Below are 19315 nucleotides of genomic sequence, written 5' to 3'. Positions count from 1 at the left end.
GCGTGGTCTTACGACTTTGTCTGAGGGTGTGGTCTTACGGCGCGGGATCCTGGAATTTATTTGAAAATTTTGTAATTGAGATTAACTCTTTATAAGCCTCAAGCTGCCACATTAATAGGTGCACGGTGGAGGTGGCAGAGTGTTAACCATAGGTTATCAATCACTTAATACCCAATTGGCAACTACCGACACTAAACCATAGACAATTACAATCCTAGTTTGTGTTGAATCTCAACATTTATACAGGAATGCATAAACAACCAATATTTATAATAGATCATTGCATTATTCCCCCATATATAGTACATAATCTGTACGGAAAACTGGCATGATTTACATTAAAAACATTCAAGAATCCATTTTAAATGAAAAAAAAAAAAAAAAATTCGAATGATGGCACATGACATCAGTAAAAAACATTATTAAAAAAGTGTAATAATAATTTTGCAAGCACCACGTCAGAAATGAAGAAGGTCATTATTAAAGGGACACTCAACCTCCTGCTTTCCAATGGAAAAAACTGTCATCCAAACTACCAGACACAAAGTCCATACACATAACCCCGAAGTGTGTAACTACATATGTTTAGTAGTCACTTATAAAGCAGTTTATGTCTAGCTCTATGTTTAACCCCTTAGGCACAAGGGTATCTACCAGAAAAATCCATTGGGTCTCTCTTTTTGAGAGCTCTCTCACCAAATTGGAAACCCTCCATGCAGGTTTAATATGGTCTCTACCGCAGAATTTTAAAACAGAGGGGTCCTGATTGTGATGTCATTTAAAATGAAGACACATTATGATCTTTAAAACCAACTGAAATATTATGAACATGCTCTGCTATTCTGATCCTCAAAAGTCGTTTAATATGGTAAATATGTTCATACAGTGTAGTGCAGCGTCTGTGCCTGAGTTGTAGAATATATTTATTGACATCTGTGTTATCACTCCTGTAATACAGCTGTATATACATTATACTTCATCACATATAACAAATTCTACAAAGTTATGTTAAATACTTATTTTATTTTATGGTAGATCCTACTCAAGTATTAAATGTCTTTCCCTGATTTGCACATTATTTAGATCAATTGGCTTTTCTTGGGTACTTCTTATTTCAACCTCCATTAAAGAAGCCTGGATAATTCTGGATTGTATCATAGTATTGTCCATGTCTGTGTCACACATTTCTTTTAGTTTCCTTTGTATTATAAGTCTGGGATTTTTCAAAAGGGTGTAAAATAGAAGCCATCTTGTTCTAGCTTTAACTGATGTGCGAGGTCCTATAAAGAAATGGTTAACATATTGAATAGACAGGACAAATTATTATATTTGGCAAACATGAAAATGCACACAAAAAAAAAAGACATGCCTAATTTTTTAAACTGCAACGCATTGCAGAGATCTGAACAGCCTAATTGAAAGCATTGCTTTTTATGATACATGTGTTGGTTTACTCTTTTTAAATCATAATGACAATAGAAACTAGCCAAATTACCCTGATCAAAAGTTTACATACCCCAGTTCTCAATACCATGTATTGCCCCCTTTAACATCAATGACAGCTTGAAGTATTTGTGGATGAGGCTCTTTATCTTCTCAGATGGTAAAGCTGCCCATTCCTCTTGGCAAAAAGCCTCCAGTTCCTGTAAATTCTTGGGCTATCTTGCATGAACTGCACATTTGAGATCTCCCCAGAGTGGCTCAATGTATTGTAAGAGGGATACTTTGTGACATTTGCGTAGTAATGGCTTTCTTCTGGTGACTCAACCATGCAACCCATCTTTCTTCAAGTGCCTCCTTATTGTGCATCTTTAAACAGCCACACTGCATGTTTTCAGAGAGTCCTGTATTTCATTTAAAGTTATTTGTGTGTTTTTCTTTGCATCCCAAACAATTTTTCTGGCAGTTGTGGCTGAAAATTAGTTGGTCTATCTGACCGTGGTTTGGTTTAAACAGAACCCTTATTTTCCCACTTCTTGATTAGATTTTAAACACTGTTGATTGGCATTCTCAATTCCTTGGATATTTTTTATATGCCTTTCCTGTTTTATACAGCTCAACTACCCTTTCCCGCAGATCCTTTGACAATTCTTTTGCTTTCCCCATGACTCATAATCCAGAAACATCAGTGCAGCACTGGATGAAAGATGCAAGAGTCTGTCAGGAGTCCAGAAACTCATTGACCTTTTATACACACACACTAATTACAAGCAAACAGATCACAGGTGAAAATTATTACCTCTAATAGCCATTCAAACCCCTTTGTGTCAACTTGTGTGCATGTTATCAGGCCAAAATCACCAGGGTATGTAAACTTTTGATCAGGGTCATTTGGGTAGTTTCTGTTGTCATTATGATTTAAAAAGAGTAAACACAGTTGATTGATAATAAATGGCTTTAGCCAAACACTAACCATAAGTGAAAGAAACGTTTTTGCATTATCATTCATATTCCCTGAAAAATGGCCAAGAAATCATAAATTCTGCCAGGGTATGTAAACTTATGAGCACAACTTTACTTCTTTTACAGAGAACTGCATCACATTAAGCATAAATATTATAATTAAGTCTTTAACTGTTCAGACTTAATTATGACAGTTTTATGTCTGTCATACTTTGCTAGTTTCCCTTTTTCTGAACCTGCCCTTTTAGCTGCAGTGTCAGAGGCCTTTCAACTACCTGACCACATACACTGCAGACTAAAGCCACGTACACACAATCGGAATTTCCGATGGAATAAAATCCGATGGAATTCTGATAAATCTGACTTCCATCAGTCTTGCCTACACACTGTCAGACTAAATTCTGACCATCCAAAACGCGGTGACGTAAAACACTACGACGAGCCGAGAAAAATGAATTTCAATGCTTCTGAGCATGCATCCACCTCGGAGCTGCGCACAGGAAGCCCATGGAAGTGGATACAGACGCAGCGGCTGCACGGACACAGACACATATCATTTTTGGGTAGACTAATGCCGCGTACACACGGCCGTTTTTCTTGTCCTAGAAAAAACAAAATTTTTCTCGACGTGATTCTTGTCAAGCATGCCTTGCATACACACGATCGTGAAAAAAAAATGCTTGAGTAAAGCGCGGTGACGTACAACACGTACGACAGCAATATAAAGGAGAAGTTCCATTCAGATGGCGCTTTTGCTGATTTTGTGTTAGTAAAAGTTTGGTGAGAGACGATTCGCGCTTTTCAGTCTTCGTGCTTTTCAGTCTGTTACAGCGTGACGAATGTGCTATCTCCATTACAAATGCTAGTTTTACCAAAACGAGCGCTCCCGTCTCATAACTTGCTTCTGAGCATGCACGTTAAAGCTTACACACGATCATTTTTAATGACATAAAAAAATTGCATTTTTCACGTCATGAAAAACGGTCGTGTGTACGCGGCATTAGTCTTGAATAAAATATAGAAAAGCATACATAATACTATGAGTGAACTTATATAGCTAAAATATGGTTAGTTAAACCTGCAAGTGGTTTTTGTTTAACACAACTATTTCTTTATACTGGCTTTTGAAATTTTACAAATGAAGCAATTTAGAATTCATATAAGAGGTTTAGCACCGTAGAAATTTTTTGGAGAGATAAATAGTGCATTTTATATGTAAGTATATAAATCAGACCAGGGCGTAACTAGAACCTTCAGGGCCCCAGAGCAAGAGGCAAGGCCAAGGCCCTTCCCTCCGGGCCCAGTGGCAGAACACCAGGGCAACCTTTGTGATTATTGAACAAGGACCTTGCACATCGGTGGACAGGTGGTCAGTGGAATAATGCACTCCTGCATGTCAGTGTAGGAGGACCTCCCTGACAATGGAAGCCAGCAGAGAAGGGACCCTTTATTTATAGTCAGTATGACAAGAGCCCAGTTGGAGGAGGAATGTCCTTTATACAGTATTAGTGAATAGTCAAAGAACTCCTAGCAACCTCTGGAGGAACCTTAAGTGGTTGCAAAGCCTTAACATTTTTTACCCTAATGCATTCCTTGCAATAAGGTTAAAAATGTTTAGGTGTCCCCCATCACAGACTGACCCCCCATCACAGACTGACCCCCCCCTCACAGACTTGTTCCCATCACAGACTGGTTCTCCATCACAGACCCCCCTCGATAGTAGACTCCTGTCCTCATAACAGCACAGCACTCCCCCCTCCCCACAGAGCATTACCTTATTCACACAACTTTTCATGTTAAAAGTGAGTGATTGATTGCTGGGACCGCCCCGCTGCGTAGCAACCAATCACCCACTTCTTAACTTAAAAAGTCCGGCGCTTTGTCCAAAGCGGCCGAGGTTCTCATCTTGTGTGAATAAGACAGGCATATGTAAAATCCGGCAGGCTTGTTGTACCCAAGTTGATTGGTCAATCAATTTGGCACATGCAGCCTATCCATACATTGTTCGAATCTCGGCCAGTTCAGCAGTGTCAGGTCACCTGTGGCCAGAAGACAGATGCACCCCATTGGAGTCAGGAGTGCACCACAGGGTAGTGAACCCTATGGCAGACTGCTGCGGATGGAACACAGAGGATATGGGAGGCAGGAACACTGGAGCACAAACAGGGATCCCACAGGAAGCTTGAGCCTAATATTCCCTGGGGCGCAGAGTCTAAGATCCAGCAGGTATTCACCAGAGCCTCTAGTGGGAAGGATGGCCTTAGCTGCAACTGAATCCAGGTCGCGGCCCCCAGAGTCCCCTAGCTCACGCTCTGTAGGGCATAGAGGAGAGAGGGGAAGCAGCCACTTAGGATACAAGAGATAGTGATGGGTAAGCCAAGGTCAGGGCGACAAGCAGACAGGATAAACAAAGGACAGGCCAAAGGTCAGGGTCACAAGCAAACAGGAATAGTCAGGGACAAGCCAAGATCGGTACACAGAGATAAACGTAGCACACAGCAAGCAGGAACCCAAACACACAATGCTTAACAAACAACGTTGATCAGCAAGGCTGGTTTGCAGTGCACAGGTTAATATAGGGTACCTTGATAGGGCCTGGGGTGGAGCCTTGCTAGAGGAGAGATTATTTAAGCAGCCAGGTGAGAGTGACTGGCCTCTAAGGTGAACACATGGAGGAGGTAAGCTGACACACAAACATTACTGCATATCCATGACATCGAGCTTCAAACCGTCTATGGCCAGTCTTAATGTTGAAAAAAAGATTAGCATAGAAATTAAAGCTCTGAGTTGTGTAAGGGCTCCATATACAGTATATGTTGTTAATAGGCTGCCCCTAGCCTTCTCCTAATACAGCTGTTTAGAAGATAACTAAAGCTAAACATCAGGCACATTCATATAAAAAATATTTAAAAAAATATTTAAAAATGCAGCCAGCGTAAGTATATGATTTTAGCAGTTCTTTTTTAACCACTTCCAATATTCAGCACATATTAAATGCATTAACTTTTTGCAACATAGCCATCCTGGAAAAACTGTTATGCCGCGTACACACTATCGGTTTTCCCATCGAAAAAAAAGTCAGATTTGAGCTTTTGGACGGGAATTCCGGCTGTGTGTATGCTCCATCTGACTTTTTCTGTCGGAATTTCCGCCAGCAAAAGTTTGAAAGCAGGTTCTCTATTTTCCAGATGTAAAAAGTTCCTAGTGGAAAAACTGTTCGTCTGTATGGAATTCCGACGCGCAAAAAAACATGAATGCTCAGAATCAAGCAGAAGAGCCGAACTGCCTATTGAACTTCATTGATCTCATTTTGTTGTACGTCACCGTGTTCTTGACGGGTGGAATTTGGTGTGACCGTGTGTATGCAAGACAAGCTTGAGCGGAATTCCGTCTGAAAAACCATCCAGGGTTTTTCTGACGGGAAAACCGATCGTGTGTACGTGGCATTAGAATAGGTTTATGCTCAAAATTGAGCATTGGTATACTTTAATAGTATTTGTACCACTAGTTCCAACAATCATGACTTAAGCCCTGTACACACGCTCAGTTTTCTCGGCGGTAAAAAGTCCGCAGAGAAAGCCGAGAACCCGGCAGGAAAGCTACCACAAAGCTTTGGCCGGGAATCCCGGCCCTGTTTATGCTCCATCGGCACTGCCTCGCAGTGTTTCCTATAGGAAAGTAGTAGATCTGGCGGAAAAAAACCCCATCAGGAATCCTGACAGGAAAATAGAGAGCAGGTTCTCTATTTTCCCGCCAGGATTCCCAGCAGTAAAACTGGTTGTGTGTACGGGGCTTTAGAATGTCACAATGTTTAGAACATAATCATTTTTGCTGACTGAAATGATGGTTTACATTCAGGGGCGGACTGACCATTGGGACTCTCGGGCACTGCCCGAGGGCCCCATGCCACTAGGGCTAGTATGTAAAAATCTGTGTTTTCTTTCCATCTGTCCCTGATATGTCCAAAACCAACATGCTTTTGATGTGAAAATCCTGAGATTTTATGGCAAACAGGAGGCTCATATTATGCTATAATCTTTCTTTACTGTCATCCAGCAGCAAGAGAGTTAATGAAAAGAAAAAACGTTACACAGATAGGTATGCAAATGAACATAGGTAGACTGTCCAATCAGGTAACAGGAGTATGTTATAAAGGTGAGGTACAGGTGATATTCTTCCTCTTTCTTGCTGCTCCAGCCAGATAAGTACATTGAAATTTTTTCCTCAGATGCTTCTACATATATTATATATATATATTGTGACAAGGTCGCACGGAATAGCGGTAATGTAATGCAGCAAAGTCGCTGAACTTAAGCAATAAATATGGCTTTATTGCACTCAAAAGAAATAATACAAAAACAAAACGGCCTACTTCAGCTTAGGAAGCTAACTAACAGTACGGTCCCTGACTACTGTGTACTGGAGGGGCTATTCCAGCCTCCAGTATAAAACAAATAAACAAATAATAGTCCAAATAAGTGTTTGTCTGTGACAACAGACCTTGTTTCTCCAAAGAAGACAGTCTCCAACCTGTCCTGTTCAGCTCAGCATGCCTCAGGCTGAGCTCTCCCTCCTCCAGTCTCTATCAGGTGTTGTGTAATTAATAGGGAGAGAGAGGAGGTTTTCCTGTTGGCCAGGCTTAACCCTTTCTAAGACAGGGAAAGCTGATCTTTACAACCTCTCACTGACATACATGGAATCATGTACCCTGTCACAATATATAACTCATTGCAGAAAATGAATATAAATATATATATATATGTAGAGTTTTCCCTGCAACCCTGCGCTTGTCACAGTTTGCAGGGCCATACTTTTTATCCTTAATGGCAGTCCCAGCATTGCCCACCCCCCTTCTATTCATTATCTTCCCAGGTGGTCTCCTCACCATTCCATTACCCCCGCTTACAGCACACTCACTTGTTCTCTGACGGCCCGCATCCCCTCACCGCGGCCGTTCGGCGGTATCCCGGCAGTCCGGGATATCGTTTCCTCACAGCTGGTGCTCAGCTGTGGCGCGGTCCCGCGCAGATTCGCGGCCCGACAGGCAGTGTGTCTCCTCACTGCGCTGCAGCGCTGCTATACCGCTGTTCCCTGACAGAAAGTCTGTTCTCCTGTGTGGGTGTGTGCCTGCCACATACCAACCCTGAACCCGGTTTGGGTTCAGGGGTGTATGTTTGGCACACACAAACAAATAGTAACACATTTACACAAACAAATTTAAATAAACATATGTTTGTTCATATGGATATATGCATATAGATATATGTATATATACTTTTATATATATATATGTATATATATGGATGTATGTATATATATATATATATATATATATACATATATACTTACACACTTTGAACTGCAGTCAGAATATTAGTAATAAATATATATATGTATATGTTTGGGTGTACGCTCATAATATATGTGCCCTCTTGCTGACATATATGTTGTCTGCTGATACAAAAAATATATATAGTTCTGCTGCATATATATTAATTAGTTCTATTATTTTTTCTCTTTCAGAATAATTTGTCTTAAGTCAATCACATTTACTCACACCTCACTATGTCTAATAAAGATTCCACTACTGTTACCCCCTCAGATATCCCTGAGGAAAACCAGAAAATCCAATCCATAATAGATAAATCCATCCAATCTGCTATGCAGACGGCCATGCATGATTCCATTGCACAATCGGTAGTCATGGCCCTGTCTCAAAGTAAACCTCAGGTTACCCCTGAACCTTTACCTATTACCCCATCTGACATTTATTGGTCAGCGGAGGACTCTACATCCCACATGATTCAGGGATTGAAAAAAGCGGGTAAAGTGTCTCAAAAACGACATCATATATCTCATACCGGTCCCTCCCATTCTAAAAGAATGGTCCTGATGGAGAACCAGGGTGAATCTTCTAAGCCTCCTAGTAAAGGAAAGGCTACTGTCAGTGACAAGAGGTCACACGTTATACCCTCTGCCCGGGAGGAGTTGATCTTACAACGGGTAAAAATGGCCTCAAAGAGGCAAAAACCAGACTCTTACCGTATCCTCTTCCAGCAATTATTCTTCTGATAAGGAATCTTTATCAGAAGAAGGAAGAGACTCTGAATATGAGAATGTCTCTGATGCAGAAGAAGGAATACCCTTGAAAAGGAGGAATCCGAGGATGCTATTATAGACGGCTCTGGTGATCCGTATTTTTCGACCCAGGTCAAATTAAACATCCCCGTTCAGGGGAATGGGTTACCCATTCCCTAGTTACGAAATGTTTAAGCCTCTGGATCCAGAAACCATTAGATAAGAACGAGGCTAGTAAGTTAAGAGCAGAGTGCCCGAGACCGTCCCTCCCAAAGAAATTAGCCAATACACCCTAATTAGACCCCGCATTAGTTAAATTCCTTCTAAAATCAGGAAAACACCCAAAAAAGGGGGTGGACAGATAATATCGTTTCTGTCAAGATAAATTATTAGACATGTTAGGCCCCTTAGCTAAGATTCTAGATTTAATAGAAGAAGCAGTTTAATCTAACACCCCAATAGATTTAAATGTCCTGAAAGGTTGGGCTCAGCGAGCCATTGTACTATTTGGCAACGCCAATGCGGCCATCTCTAGCGAAAGAAGAAGATCGATTCTGACGAAGCTGGATCCACAGCTAATGCATCTCGCTTCATCTCAACCATCTTCCATCACCAAGGGTCTACTTTTTGGTGACTCTTTTATTAAAGAGATCAACAAATACGTAGCTCTCTTTACTTCTTTAGACAAGGCCCAATCATCACTCAAAAAGGTTTTCCAACCAAAGTTTTTCCCAAAGCTGGGAAACGCAAGGGCCGATTTCCCAACAGATCTTCTACCGAAGGTCATTTCCCCAGAGGCCCTCTGAACACCGTGTTAGGTTACCAGATAGATTTCACCTCTTTACCGACTCAAAGTCAGGATCCTATTCCAATAAGGTTCTCAGAAGAGGACAAAAAGCTCATCTCACTGGAGATAAAAGAGCTTTACTCCAAAGGGGCCATAGTTCAAGTTCCCTTGCAAACTCCAGGTTTTGTGAGCAACCTGTTCCTGGTCAAAAAATAAGGATGGAGGTTTCAGACCAGTAATAAATCTGAAATATCTAAACAATTTCGTCCATTACCGCCATTTCAAAATGGAAGGTATTCACCTGTTAAAAGACCTTTTATTACAAGGAGACTGGTTGGCAAAAATAGATCTGAATGATGCCTATCTTTCAGTGCACATGCACGAGAATTCCCAACCATTTCTTCAATTCCTGTGGCAAAACAAGAAATGGCAATTCACCAGTCTACCATTCGGTCTGTCATCTGCCTCCTGGTGCTTTACAAAACTACTGAAACCAGTAATAGCAGCTCTAAGCAGGGGTGTTCGTCTAATAATATATTTAGACGACATTTTGATCATGGCACAATCACTTCAGACTATTCATTTACACATTCAATGGACGATATCCCTTCTGAACATGCTGGGATTCATAATCAATTACAAGAAATCCATCCTAACCCCTTCAAAGGAGGTAGAATTTATGGGTTTTCTTGTCAATACCCAACTATCCCTTCTGAGTCTTCCAAACAGGAAATTGAAGACGATCAGAAGAGAGATTCGCTCAGTCCTGAACAAAAGTCAAATATCTCTTCGGACAATTGCGAGGATTGTCGGTCTATTATCAGCTTCCATTCAAGCGATATTTCGGGCACCTCCACACTACAGAGCACTACAGAGACTAAAAGCCCAACATCTAAGAGACGGCTTGGCATATTCCGACGAGATAACACTAACTCCGGACACCAAAGAAGAATTACTTTGGTGGCTGACCCACATCCAGATGTGGAATGGGAAGACTTTTTTCCATCCACATCCGGATTTAATAATAGAATCAGATGCAAGCAACTCAGGTTGGGGTGCTCGCTGCGGCCCTCTTACAACAGGAGGGAAATGGTCTCCAGACGAAGCTCTGTTACATATAAATTGTCTCGAACTCTTAGCGGGATCATTTGCTCTCAAGAGTTTTGCGAGAGACAGATCCGATTGTTGTATTCTACTGCGCATGGACAACATATCCGCAGTACAATACATCAATCGCTTAGGAGGTACAAAATCCAAACCTTTGGCGAACATTGCAAAGGATTTTTGGCATTTTTGCCTGGACAAGAACATTATATTGAAGGCGGAATACATCCCAGGCCTATCCAATTCCATTGCAGACTGGAATTCCCTGTTATCTAACAGATTCCAGCGATTGGATGTTGAACCAGACAATTTTTCAACATCTAAAACTCCCTGTGGGGTCCTTTCCAGATAGATCTGTTTGCATCACGCCTGAACAGACAGATTCCAACATATTTCAATTGGCGTCCAGACCCAGAAGCATTGGGGACAGATGCCCTTCTACAAATTTGACCGAAAGGAACATCTTACGCTTTCCCCCCCTTTGCTCTAATATCAAGGGCTCTCCTTCTGACACGTTACCTAGAATCGAACATAGTTCTGATAACCCCTTACTGGCCATCCCAAACATGGTTCCCTCAGGCTCTGGAGATGAGCATAGACTACCCACGATTACTCCCAGTATTCCCTTCTATTCTACTAGACCTATTTCAGAATCCTCATCCTCTTAAATTTTCTTAACTCCTGGGGTGATAATGAGAATCTGTCTTTAAAACTTCTATCTTTCAAACTAACAGTACTACTTTGTCTCATCTCCATTAAAAGAGTAGCGGATGTAAAAGCCCTAGATATATCCCGTAGACAATTCTCTCCCCAGGGTGTTCAATTTTCCATTTTCAGACGCACATAGACCAACTTACATTCGGTCTTCTATCCGGCCTTTCCCTTCAATCCAAACCTTTGTGTAGTCCAATGTCTAAAAACCTATGAAACCAAATCTCAACCTTTTAGAGACCCTGACTCATCTCAATTACTAATTTCCTACTGCAAACCCTTCCATCCAGTTTCCTCACCCACCTTGGCTAGATGGGTGAGACAAACCATGGATTTGGCAGGCATTGACATTTCCATATTTGGCGCCCACTCCACCAGAGGTGCAATGGCCACTAAGGTATTTCAATCAGGTGGTTCTCTATCAGATTTAATGCGAACCGCAAACTGGTCTTTAGAATCCACTTTTAAGAATTTCTACTTTAGACCTGAATCTCATGTGTCTATGAATGTATTATAACTATAGGTTGTACGTTTATTTAATGCTCTAGAGTATACAGCTTTGAACAAGCATAATATGAGCCTCCTGTTTGCCATAAAATTGGAGATTTTCCTACCCTCGGGGACGGAAAATATAGATTTTATTAAAAACAGGAGGCGAGTATTATCCCACCCTAATACCCTACCCTTCAAGATTTATTTTGCTCTTACATAATGCATTCTTTTTCAGCTTAATGCGCCTATTCTACTGTGGACTTCATGACATATTGAAGAATGAGTTCCAGTTCAAGTTGTTCCAATTAGTTTCCAGTTCAAGTTATTTCCAGTCTAGTTTTATCATCAAGAAAGAGGAAGAATATCACCTGTACCTCACCTTTATAACATACTCCTGTTACCTGATTGGACAGTCTACCTATGTTCATTTGCATACCTATCTGTGTAACGTTTTTTCTTTTCATTAACTCTCTTGCTGCTGGATGACAGTAAAGAAAGATTATAGCATAATACTCGCCTCCTGTTTTTAATAAAATCTATATTTTCCGTCCCCGAGGGTAGGAAAATCTCCAATTTTAGCTGCCCTGCCTATGCACTGCCTCCTGGCGTGGTGGCCATCTGTAAGCCCGGGGGTCCCATAATCTTCTATTGCCCGGGGGCCCCATGAGTTGTCAGTCCACCCCTGTATACATTATAAATTAATTAATAATCTTACGTACCTGATGAACCATTACAATATGTTGTCAATGCTCTCAGTCTTTTTTCAGCTTTTGTTGTGAGAAGAATGTTGCAAAAACATACAAGAACTGGGTTTGTATGATAATGATCCACAAATATCATCCCAATCCATGTTTTGTAACCTTGAAAAAATCCAAGAGAATAAGTTAGTATTTCCAATATGTAAGTTGTGCTGTCTTATACAGTACATATGAAAGGGAAACTGTAATGGTTTTCGGTCAATTCGTTTTTTTTTTGGTAAAAAAAACAGGTAGTAGCCAAATTTTTCTGTTCTGCACCTGCTCCCCTTTAAACTGTAAAGGACAGGTGAATAGACAACACCTACCCAACATAATCCATAATCCACCATGGAATAACTGGATGACTGTTGCCCACATCCAGAAAAAAAAATCCAAAATTCAATTAAGTGGGTTTACACTGCAAATGCCCTGCAACCATATGCAATGTGGCTGGTGGTGCAGGTTTTCAGGGGTTAAAACAGGCAGTGATAAGGCGTTGATTAGTTTATTTTATAAGACTATGGTAAAGGTTTTTGCTTTAAATCATTAGGGGTGGTAGATTTATAAATGTTTGATTATTTTTGTATGATCTTTAAAGTTTATAGATTTTGTTAATAAAGATATCTATTTTTCAAGTACAACTCCTAGTGCTTTTTCCTATTAATTATCTGCTGGTTAGCCACATGGGGAAGTATTGACTGCTGTTTGCTCTGGGGTCTTTCTTAGTGTATTGAGTGTTTTTGATGTAGCACTACCCCCGGAGGAGCCGCTGATTGTTTTGGGGTCGGTGTATTAAGCTACCTCCTATGTGTTGTCTAGGGGTGAAGGTAGTGAGTAGAGCAATAAGCGAATGTCCAGTTCGTAGATAAGGTTTTCTGAATGCTTTATTTCCTGGCCCAACACGACCAACATCAACTTGAGGTAAATAGGAAAGGCTGATGAAGTAGAAGAACTCTGCGGTATCAGGCTTTGGATAGGATGAAAGCAATCCTGCTTTCAGTAGTAGTACAGCTCGTCGCCACTCTAGCCAGAGTGGGTGAAGTGCCCCTGGACAGACCCCTGCCACGAGCCTGGCAGCCGGAGCGTCACTTTAAGGGTGTTGGGAGGAACAGGCCTCTGCCACAGGCCTGGCTCTGATTGGATTAAGATGCCAGATGAGGCCTCTGCCACAGGCTCAATGCTGGCAATGTGAACAGCAGAGCGAATCTTCCCAATAAGTTACGTTAGGGTCACCGTCTGACAGCTTCAGCATACCTGTCAGTAACCGGTCACCAGATCCCAGATGGTTCGTTCAAGCCCTTTTGGACAACCTGCCTCCGGGTTTTCCTCAAGCCGACCCCCCCACCAAACGGTGGGTGCCGCACCTGGAACCAGGAACCCGCGAAGAACCAAGAACAACGGCTTCCGCCACAGAAATACTCCTCCCCAGCATGCCCCGCAAGGGAAAACTCCTCTAATTGGCTGCTGAGAAGAAGCGGCCCCGCCTTGAACTCTCTGGCGCCACCTGCCGCCCAGGGATGCCACCGCATCCCTAGAACGCAGTCTGACCCACAGAACAATCCAGATTTGGCAACAGCCACATTTAACACAATCCGGAATGAGAGCAACTTACCTCTCTCATTCCTCCACTAACTTTAGCGTAGTGCCCTTACTGAAAGTAAAGGAGGCGCTACATTGAGTATGCCCTTTTTTGGTTATATCCCAAACATCTTGATTGGGTGGAGTGGACAACTGGCAAGAATTTCCATATTGGTCCACCATTAAACTAGCCTCATTTTTTTATACTTGAGTGATGAGGTGACATAACCTCTCCTCACTGCCTGTCAAACACCCTCTGAAGAGGAATCAGAGGACTAATGCAAATGTCAACAAGCTCACAAACACTTTTAAATCATCAGAATTTAAAATCAGGTTCACACTTATGCTGTTCTCTTGCAGACGTGTTTGCATGGGCACAGCAGCCCATTCATCTGAACTGGCTGCTGTACCTGTGGTAAACACAGGGGAATGTTTGCTGATCCTTTTCTAAAGCCACAGCTACACTGAGACGTGCGTTTGCAATGTGTGGGGGTGCCATTAATTCTTACCCTTGCGCGTCTGCTAAACAGTAGCACATTTTTGCCATGGGAACGTGTGCGATTTACATACCCTCACACACTAGCCTAGCCTTAGGCATTCATAATACCTGGATTTTTTCCATTGTCATTTTAATATCTTATTCACAAAGCTTTTTTTTTACAGGGTCAAAAGCTTATTTAAGATGCTGAAACTGTTGAACTTGAAATAAAAAGTGTAAAAAATAATGACAATAACAACACTTGATATTAAAACCTAAAACTAAGATGTACTTCCCTATTTAACCAGCCAGGCTGCTGATCTCGGGATATAATTGTGGGCTTCTCTGCCCACTTTACCTTCTAACAATTTAATTCCAACCAGACTCCTAGTTCCTGACAGGGATGGACTGGCCATTGGGACTACAGGGAGTTTCCCGGTGGGCCGATGGCTCAGTGGGCCGGCTTCAGTGACAGCGGACCGCCACCCCCCTCCGCTCCTCTGTCTCTCCCTTCCCGCAGCGCTCACCTCGGGGGAACAGAGAAGCAGGGGGAGGACCAGAGGAGCAGGAGGGACGACAGAGGAGCATGGGGGGAGGGGACAGACAGCTGACTCAACAGCTATGGCCTGGGAGTTTCTCACTTCTGCCTAATCTTGTCCCATAGGGGGGGGGCACCAAACTGATTCTTTGCCCCGGGTGAAATAATGTCTAGCTTTCCCACTGGTACTGCCTATAAGAGTACCAGTACCAGCTGGTTTACTCTAATAAAGTAGAATGGCTAGTGAAGGGGGAGAGGGGGCTTGGGTGGCCGGGAGGGGGGGGGGGGGAAGTGGGCCAGTCTGGATGAAGTCCAGGGCCAAATTTTTGTCCCAGTCCAGCCCTGGTTCCTGACCAGGGCATATAAACATGCAGCACAGACCTCACCATCTTTGCTACCTAGACTCCTGCTGGAAAACAAAGGGCATCTGGCCTGGAAAAATATTGAATGCCTCCACGTGAATTCTATGTAAAAATAATCACCCTAACCAATCAAATATCTTACCCATATCAGCTGACTCATATCCACGTTGCAGTATTGTCCTGTCAATCCTTGCAATCAGCCAAGTCCCCAAAATCAAACTACAGAAGAGTCGAAATAGGCAAGCGCTCAAACCAAGGATTACATTGTAGAAGAAGAAGAAATAATTGAAATTATGGAAGGCTTTCCTAAAAAGAAAAAAAAAATGTAACTGGGAAATGACTGGCAATACTACTATTTTACATAGCTGTGATGTTGAGATATTTTTTATCTATTATGCTAGAAAAGTAATTGATTGTTCTTCCAACAATCCAGGAATTAATGTTTGTAGAACTAAGAGTAGTGCTGGAGGCTGGAGCACTGATCATAGGTGGTTATTTACAGTTGTATTCAAAATTATTCAACCCCCACTGAAATTGATTGTTTTGCCCAGTTTGACATTGATTTTGATCATCCTGTCATCCTGCTTACAATTAAATCAAAGAGGCACGTGTAGGTCAGACAAATATAACATAACATTTTAAATGAAATAACCACAAATGTCTTTTCTGTGCTCACATCATTATCAGTTTTATTCAACCCCCAATTGACATTCAATCTTAGTACTTAGTACAACATCCTTTTACAGTTATAACAGCTTTTAAACTTGAAGCATAGCTTGACACAAGTGTCTTGCAGCGATCTACGGGTATCTTCGCCCATTCGTCATGGGCAAAAGCCTCCAGTTCAGTCACATTCTTAGGCTTGCGCACTGCAACTGCTTTCTTTAATTCCCACCAGAGGTTCTCAATCGGATTTAAGTCTGGTGACTGCGATGGCCACTCCAAAATGTTCCAGCCTTTCAGTGGCGGCTGGTGCACAAAATTTTTGGGGGGGCGCAAACGAAAAAAAAAAGAAAAGAAAAAAATTGCAGCCTCACTGTGCCCATCAAATGCAGCCACTGTGCCATCAATTGTCACCACTGTGCCATGCCATCAAATGCAGTCGCTATGCCATCAATTCGCACCACTGTGCCATGCCATCAAACGCAGTCACTGTGCCATGCCATCAAACGCAGCCACTGTGCCATCAATTGTCACCACTGTGCCATGCCATCAAACGCAGCCACTGTGCCATCAATTATCACCACTGTGCCATGCCATCAAATGCAGTCACTATGCCATCAATTAGCACCACTGTGCCATGCCATCAAACGCAGTCACTGTGCCATCAAACGCAGCTACTGTGCCATGCCATCAAACACAGCCACTGTGCCATCAAATGTCACCACTGTGCCATGCCATCAAACGCAGCCACTGTGCCCCTCAATTGTCACCACTATGCCCTTTAATTGTAGCCACTGTGCCCATTGTTGCCATAACAGTGTTATCTGATCCTGCCCCCCCCCCCCTGGGGATTGATAGGTGCATGCAATCCACACCCATCCACCTCAGAGCCTTATTGTATGTATAATCTGCTGGGACTTGTAGTTCTCCAATCTCCATCTTCTCCATGAGAAGATGAAGAACTACAAGTCCCAGCAGTCTAACTACAATAACAGGCTCCGAGGTGGATGGGGATCAAGCATTGCAGGATTGGCTTGATCACGGGCTGATGACTTTGGGGGCGATCAAGGTATTTAAATCACATGTGTCACGTCACAACCCAGGCATCCATCGGCTTACCTAGCCGTTCCGCTCGGGCTGTATGAAGTGATGTGAGCTGCCGCGTGACGTCACTTCCACTTTTCGTCTTAAAGACGAATGGCCGGAAGTAACAATGCTCCCGCCTCCCAGCGCCCATAGAAGCACTGTCACGGGCACGGGAAGCTCATCAGCGCTTTGCAATGCGCTCGATAGGCGGGGATTGAAAAGCCCGCATATGAAGCACCATGTATACAATCCAAAGATTGCATTGACGTGGTGCTTCATAGGGCAATGGTGGCCGGCGCTCAAAAAAAATTTAAGTAAAGGATTTTTTTTTTTCAAGTTTCTTAAAGGGGCCACTGGAAAAAAAATATATATATATATATTTTTTTGTGCCTACAGGAGGGGGGGCAGCGCCCGGGCGGGCCGCCACTGCAGCCTTTAATCTGCAACCATGCTCTAGTGGACTTGGAGGTATGCTTGGGATCATTGTCCTGTTGAAAGGTCCAACGTCTCCCAAGCCTCAGGTTTGTGACGGACTGCATCACATTGTTATCCACTATCTCCTGGTACTGAAGAGAATTCATGGTACCTTGCACACGCTGAAGCTTCCCTGTACCTGCAGAAGCAAAACAGCCCCAAAGCATGATTGACCCCCCGCCATGCTTCACAGTAGGCAAGGTGTTCTTTTCATCATAGGCCTTGTTCTTCCTCCTCCAAACATAGCGTTGATCCATGGGCCCAAACACTTCTAATTTTGTTTCATCAGTCCACAGAACACAATCCCAAAACTTCTGTGGTTTGTCCACATGATTTTTGCATACTGCAGTCGACTCTTCTTATTCTTTGAAAACAGCAAGGGGGTGCGCCTGGGAGTTCTGGCATGGAGGCCTTCATTACGCAGTGTGCGCCGTATTGTCTGAGCAGAAACTTCAGTACCCACATCTGACAAATATTTTGTCAGTTCCTCAGCAGTCACAAGGGGACTTTTCTCCACTCTACGCTTCAGGTAGCGCTCAGCAGTCAAAGTCAGCATCTTCTTTCTGCCACGACCAGGTAGCGTTTCAACAGTGCCCTTTGGCTTGAATTTGCGAATGATGCTTCCTATGGTGTCTCTTGGTATGTTTAACATCTTTGCAATCTTCTTATAGCCATTGCCCTTCCTGTGAAGAGTAATCACCTCTTCTCTTGTCTTCCCGGACCATTCTCTTGACTTCACCATGTTTGTAACCACACCAGTAAATGTCTAGAAGGAGCTAAGTATCACAGTCATTTTAAAGCTGCCTGATTGGTGCTTATTAGGCTTTATTGCTGCTCCCTGACATCCACAGGTGTTTTCAATACCTGATTGAAAACACTTCAATGGACCTCTGTTCTTCAGAGTGGTAGTCTTTAAGGGGTTGAATAATTGTGTAAATGAAGAATTCACAAAATAAACATTTACTACTGTATTACAAAACCAATTGATGTCATTTTAGTTGCATATGGTTCTTTAAGAAGTCCTTGTAGGATTTCATTCTGAATACAATTACAAATGTACACTAAATTCCCTAAAACCCTTTACAGCATTGGGGGGTTGAATAATTTTGAACACAACTGTATGTAATTCCTGCATACCTCCCAACTTTTTGAGATGGGAATGAGGAACACCTATCAGCAAAAGTATGCAGGCATAGGACACACCCTTTGCCACGCCCCCTTAAAGGAGAATTGTACAAAAAACAAGATTGGTTAAACCCACAAGTGCTTTTTTTTACCACTACTATTCCTTTGTTTTGGCTTTTGGAATTTGCAAATGCAGCAATTTAGAAATTGGATGAAAGGTTCAGCGCTGGAAAACACTTTTTGATAGCTTAAAAGTAGGGCTGTTACTGATTAAAAATTTTGTGTTTTGATTAATCGATTTTTTTAAATTGATTAATCGACTAATTTCGATTAATTATAACGCACATACAGATTCAACTACTTTTAGCTGATCTCCTCCTTGCAGGCTGATTCCCAGTGCAGCTACCAACCACTGGAAAAATGGATAGCAGGATACAAAAAACAAACAAAGGCAGCACTCGATTAGAATAGCATTAAAACTTTTATAGTCTTCAAGTAGGTAACAAAATAAATATTGCACTGGAGATAAAATCGATGTAGCTACATAAACTGTAAAAATGGTGCACATAATACCAAACGGTAGCAAAAGCAGGCATAAAAACATGTAGCTAAGTTTGATACTGGTATAAAAATGTGTCCAACGATTTTCCCGACGTGCTTTGAGCAAAAAAAAAAGTTACGTTGCGCCGAGTTTTGTGA

At 42.3% G+C, this 19315-nt stretch overlaps 1 protein-coding gene across 2 annotated transcripts in view; it reads right to left on the bottom strand.

Moving 5' to 3' along the window:
* Positions 1-846: 846 nt before the first annotated feature.
* LOC120946215 (stimulated by retinoic acid gene 6 protein-like) overlaps positions 847-19315 on the bottom strand; it is a 93109-nt gene continuing 74640 nt past the window's right edge. For both annotated transcript variants that reach the window (XM_040361040.1, XM_040361041.1), the window contains 3 exons: positions 15411-15574; positions 12295-12435; positions 847-1280 (listed from right to left, as the gene is read on the bottom strand). In XM_040361040.1, coding sequence (XP_040216974.1) covers positions 1039-1280; positions 12295-12435; positions 15411-15574 — 547 coding nt within the window. In that variant the 3' untranslated portion in view covers positions 847-1038. The remainder of the gene's footprint in view (positions 1281-12294; positions 12436-15410; positions 15575-19315) is intronic.

This window comes from Rana temporaria, chromosome 1 (assembly GCF_905171775.1).
Source record: "Rana temporaria chromosome 1, aRanTem1.1, whole genome shotgun sequence".
Taxonomy (NCBI): Eukaryota; Metazoa; Chordata; class Amphibia; order Anura; family Ranidae; genus Rana; species Rana temporaria.
Note: the sequence above shows the minus strand (reverse complement) of the source record. Positions and strands in the feature narration are given on the sequence as shown.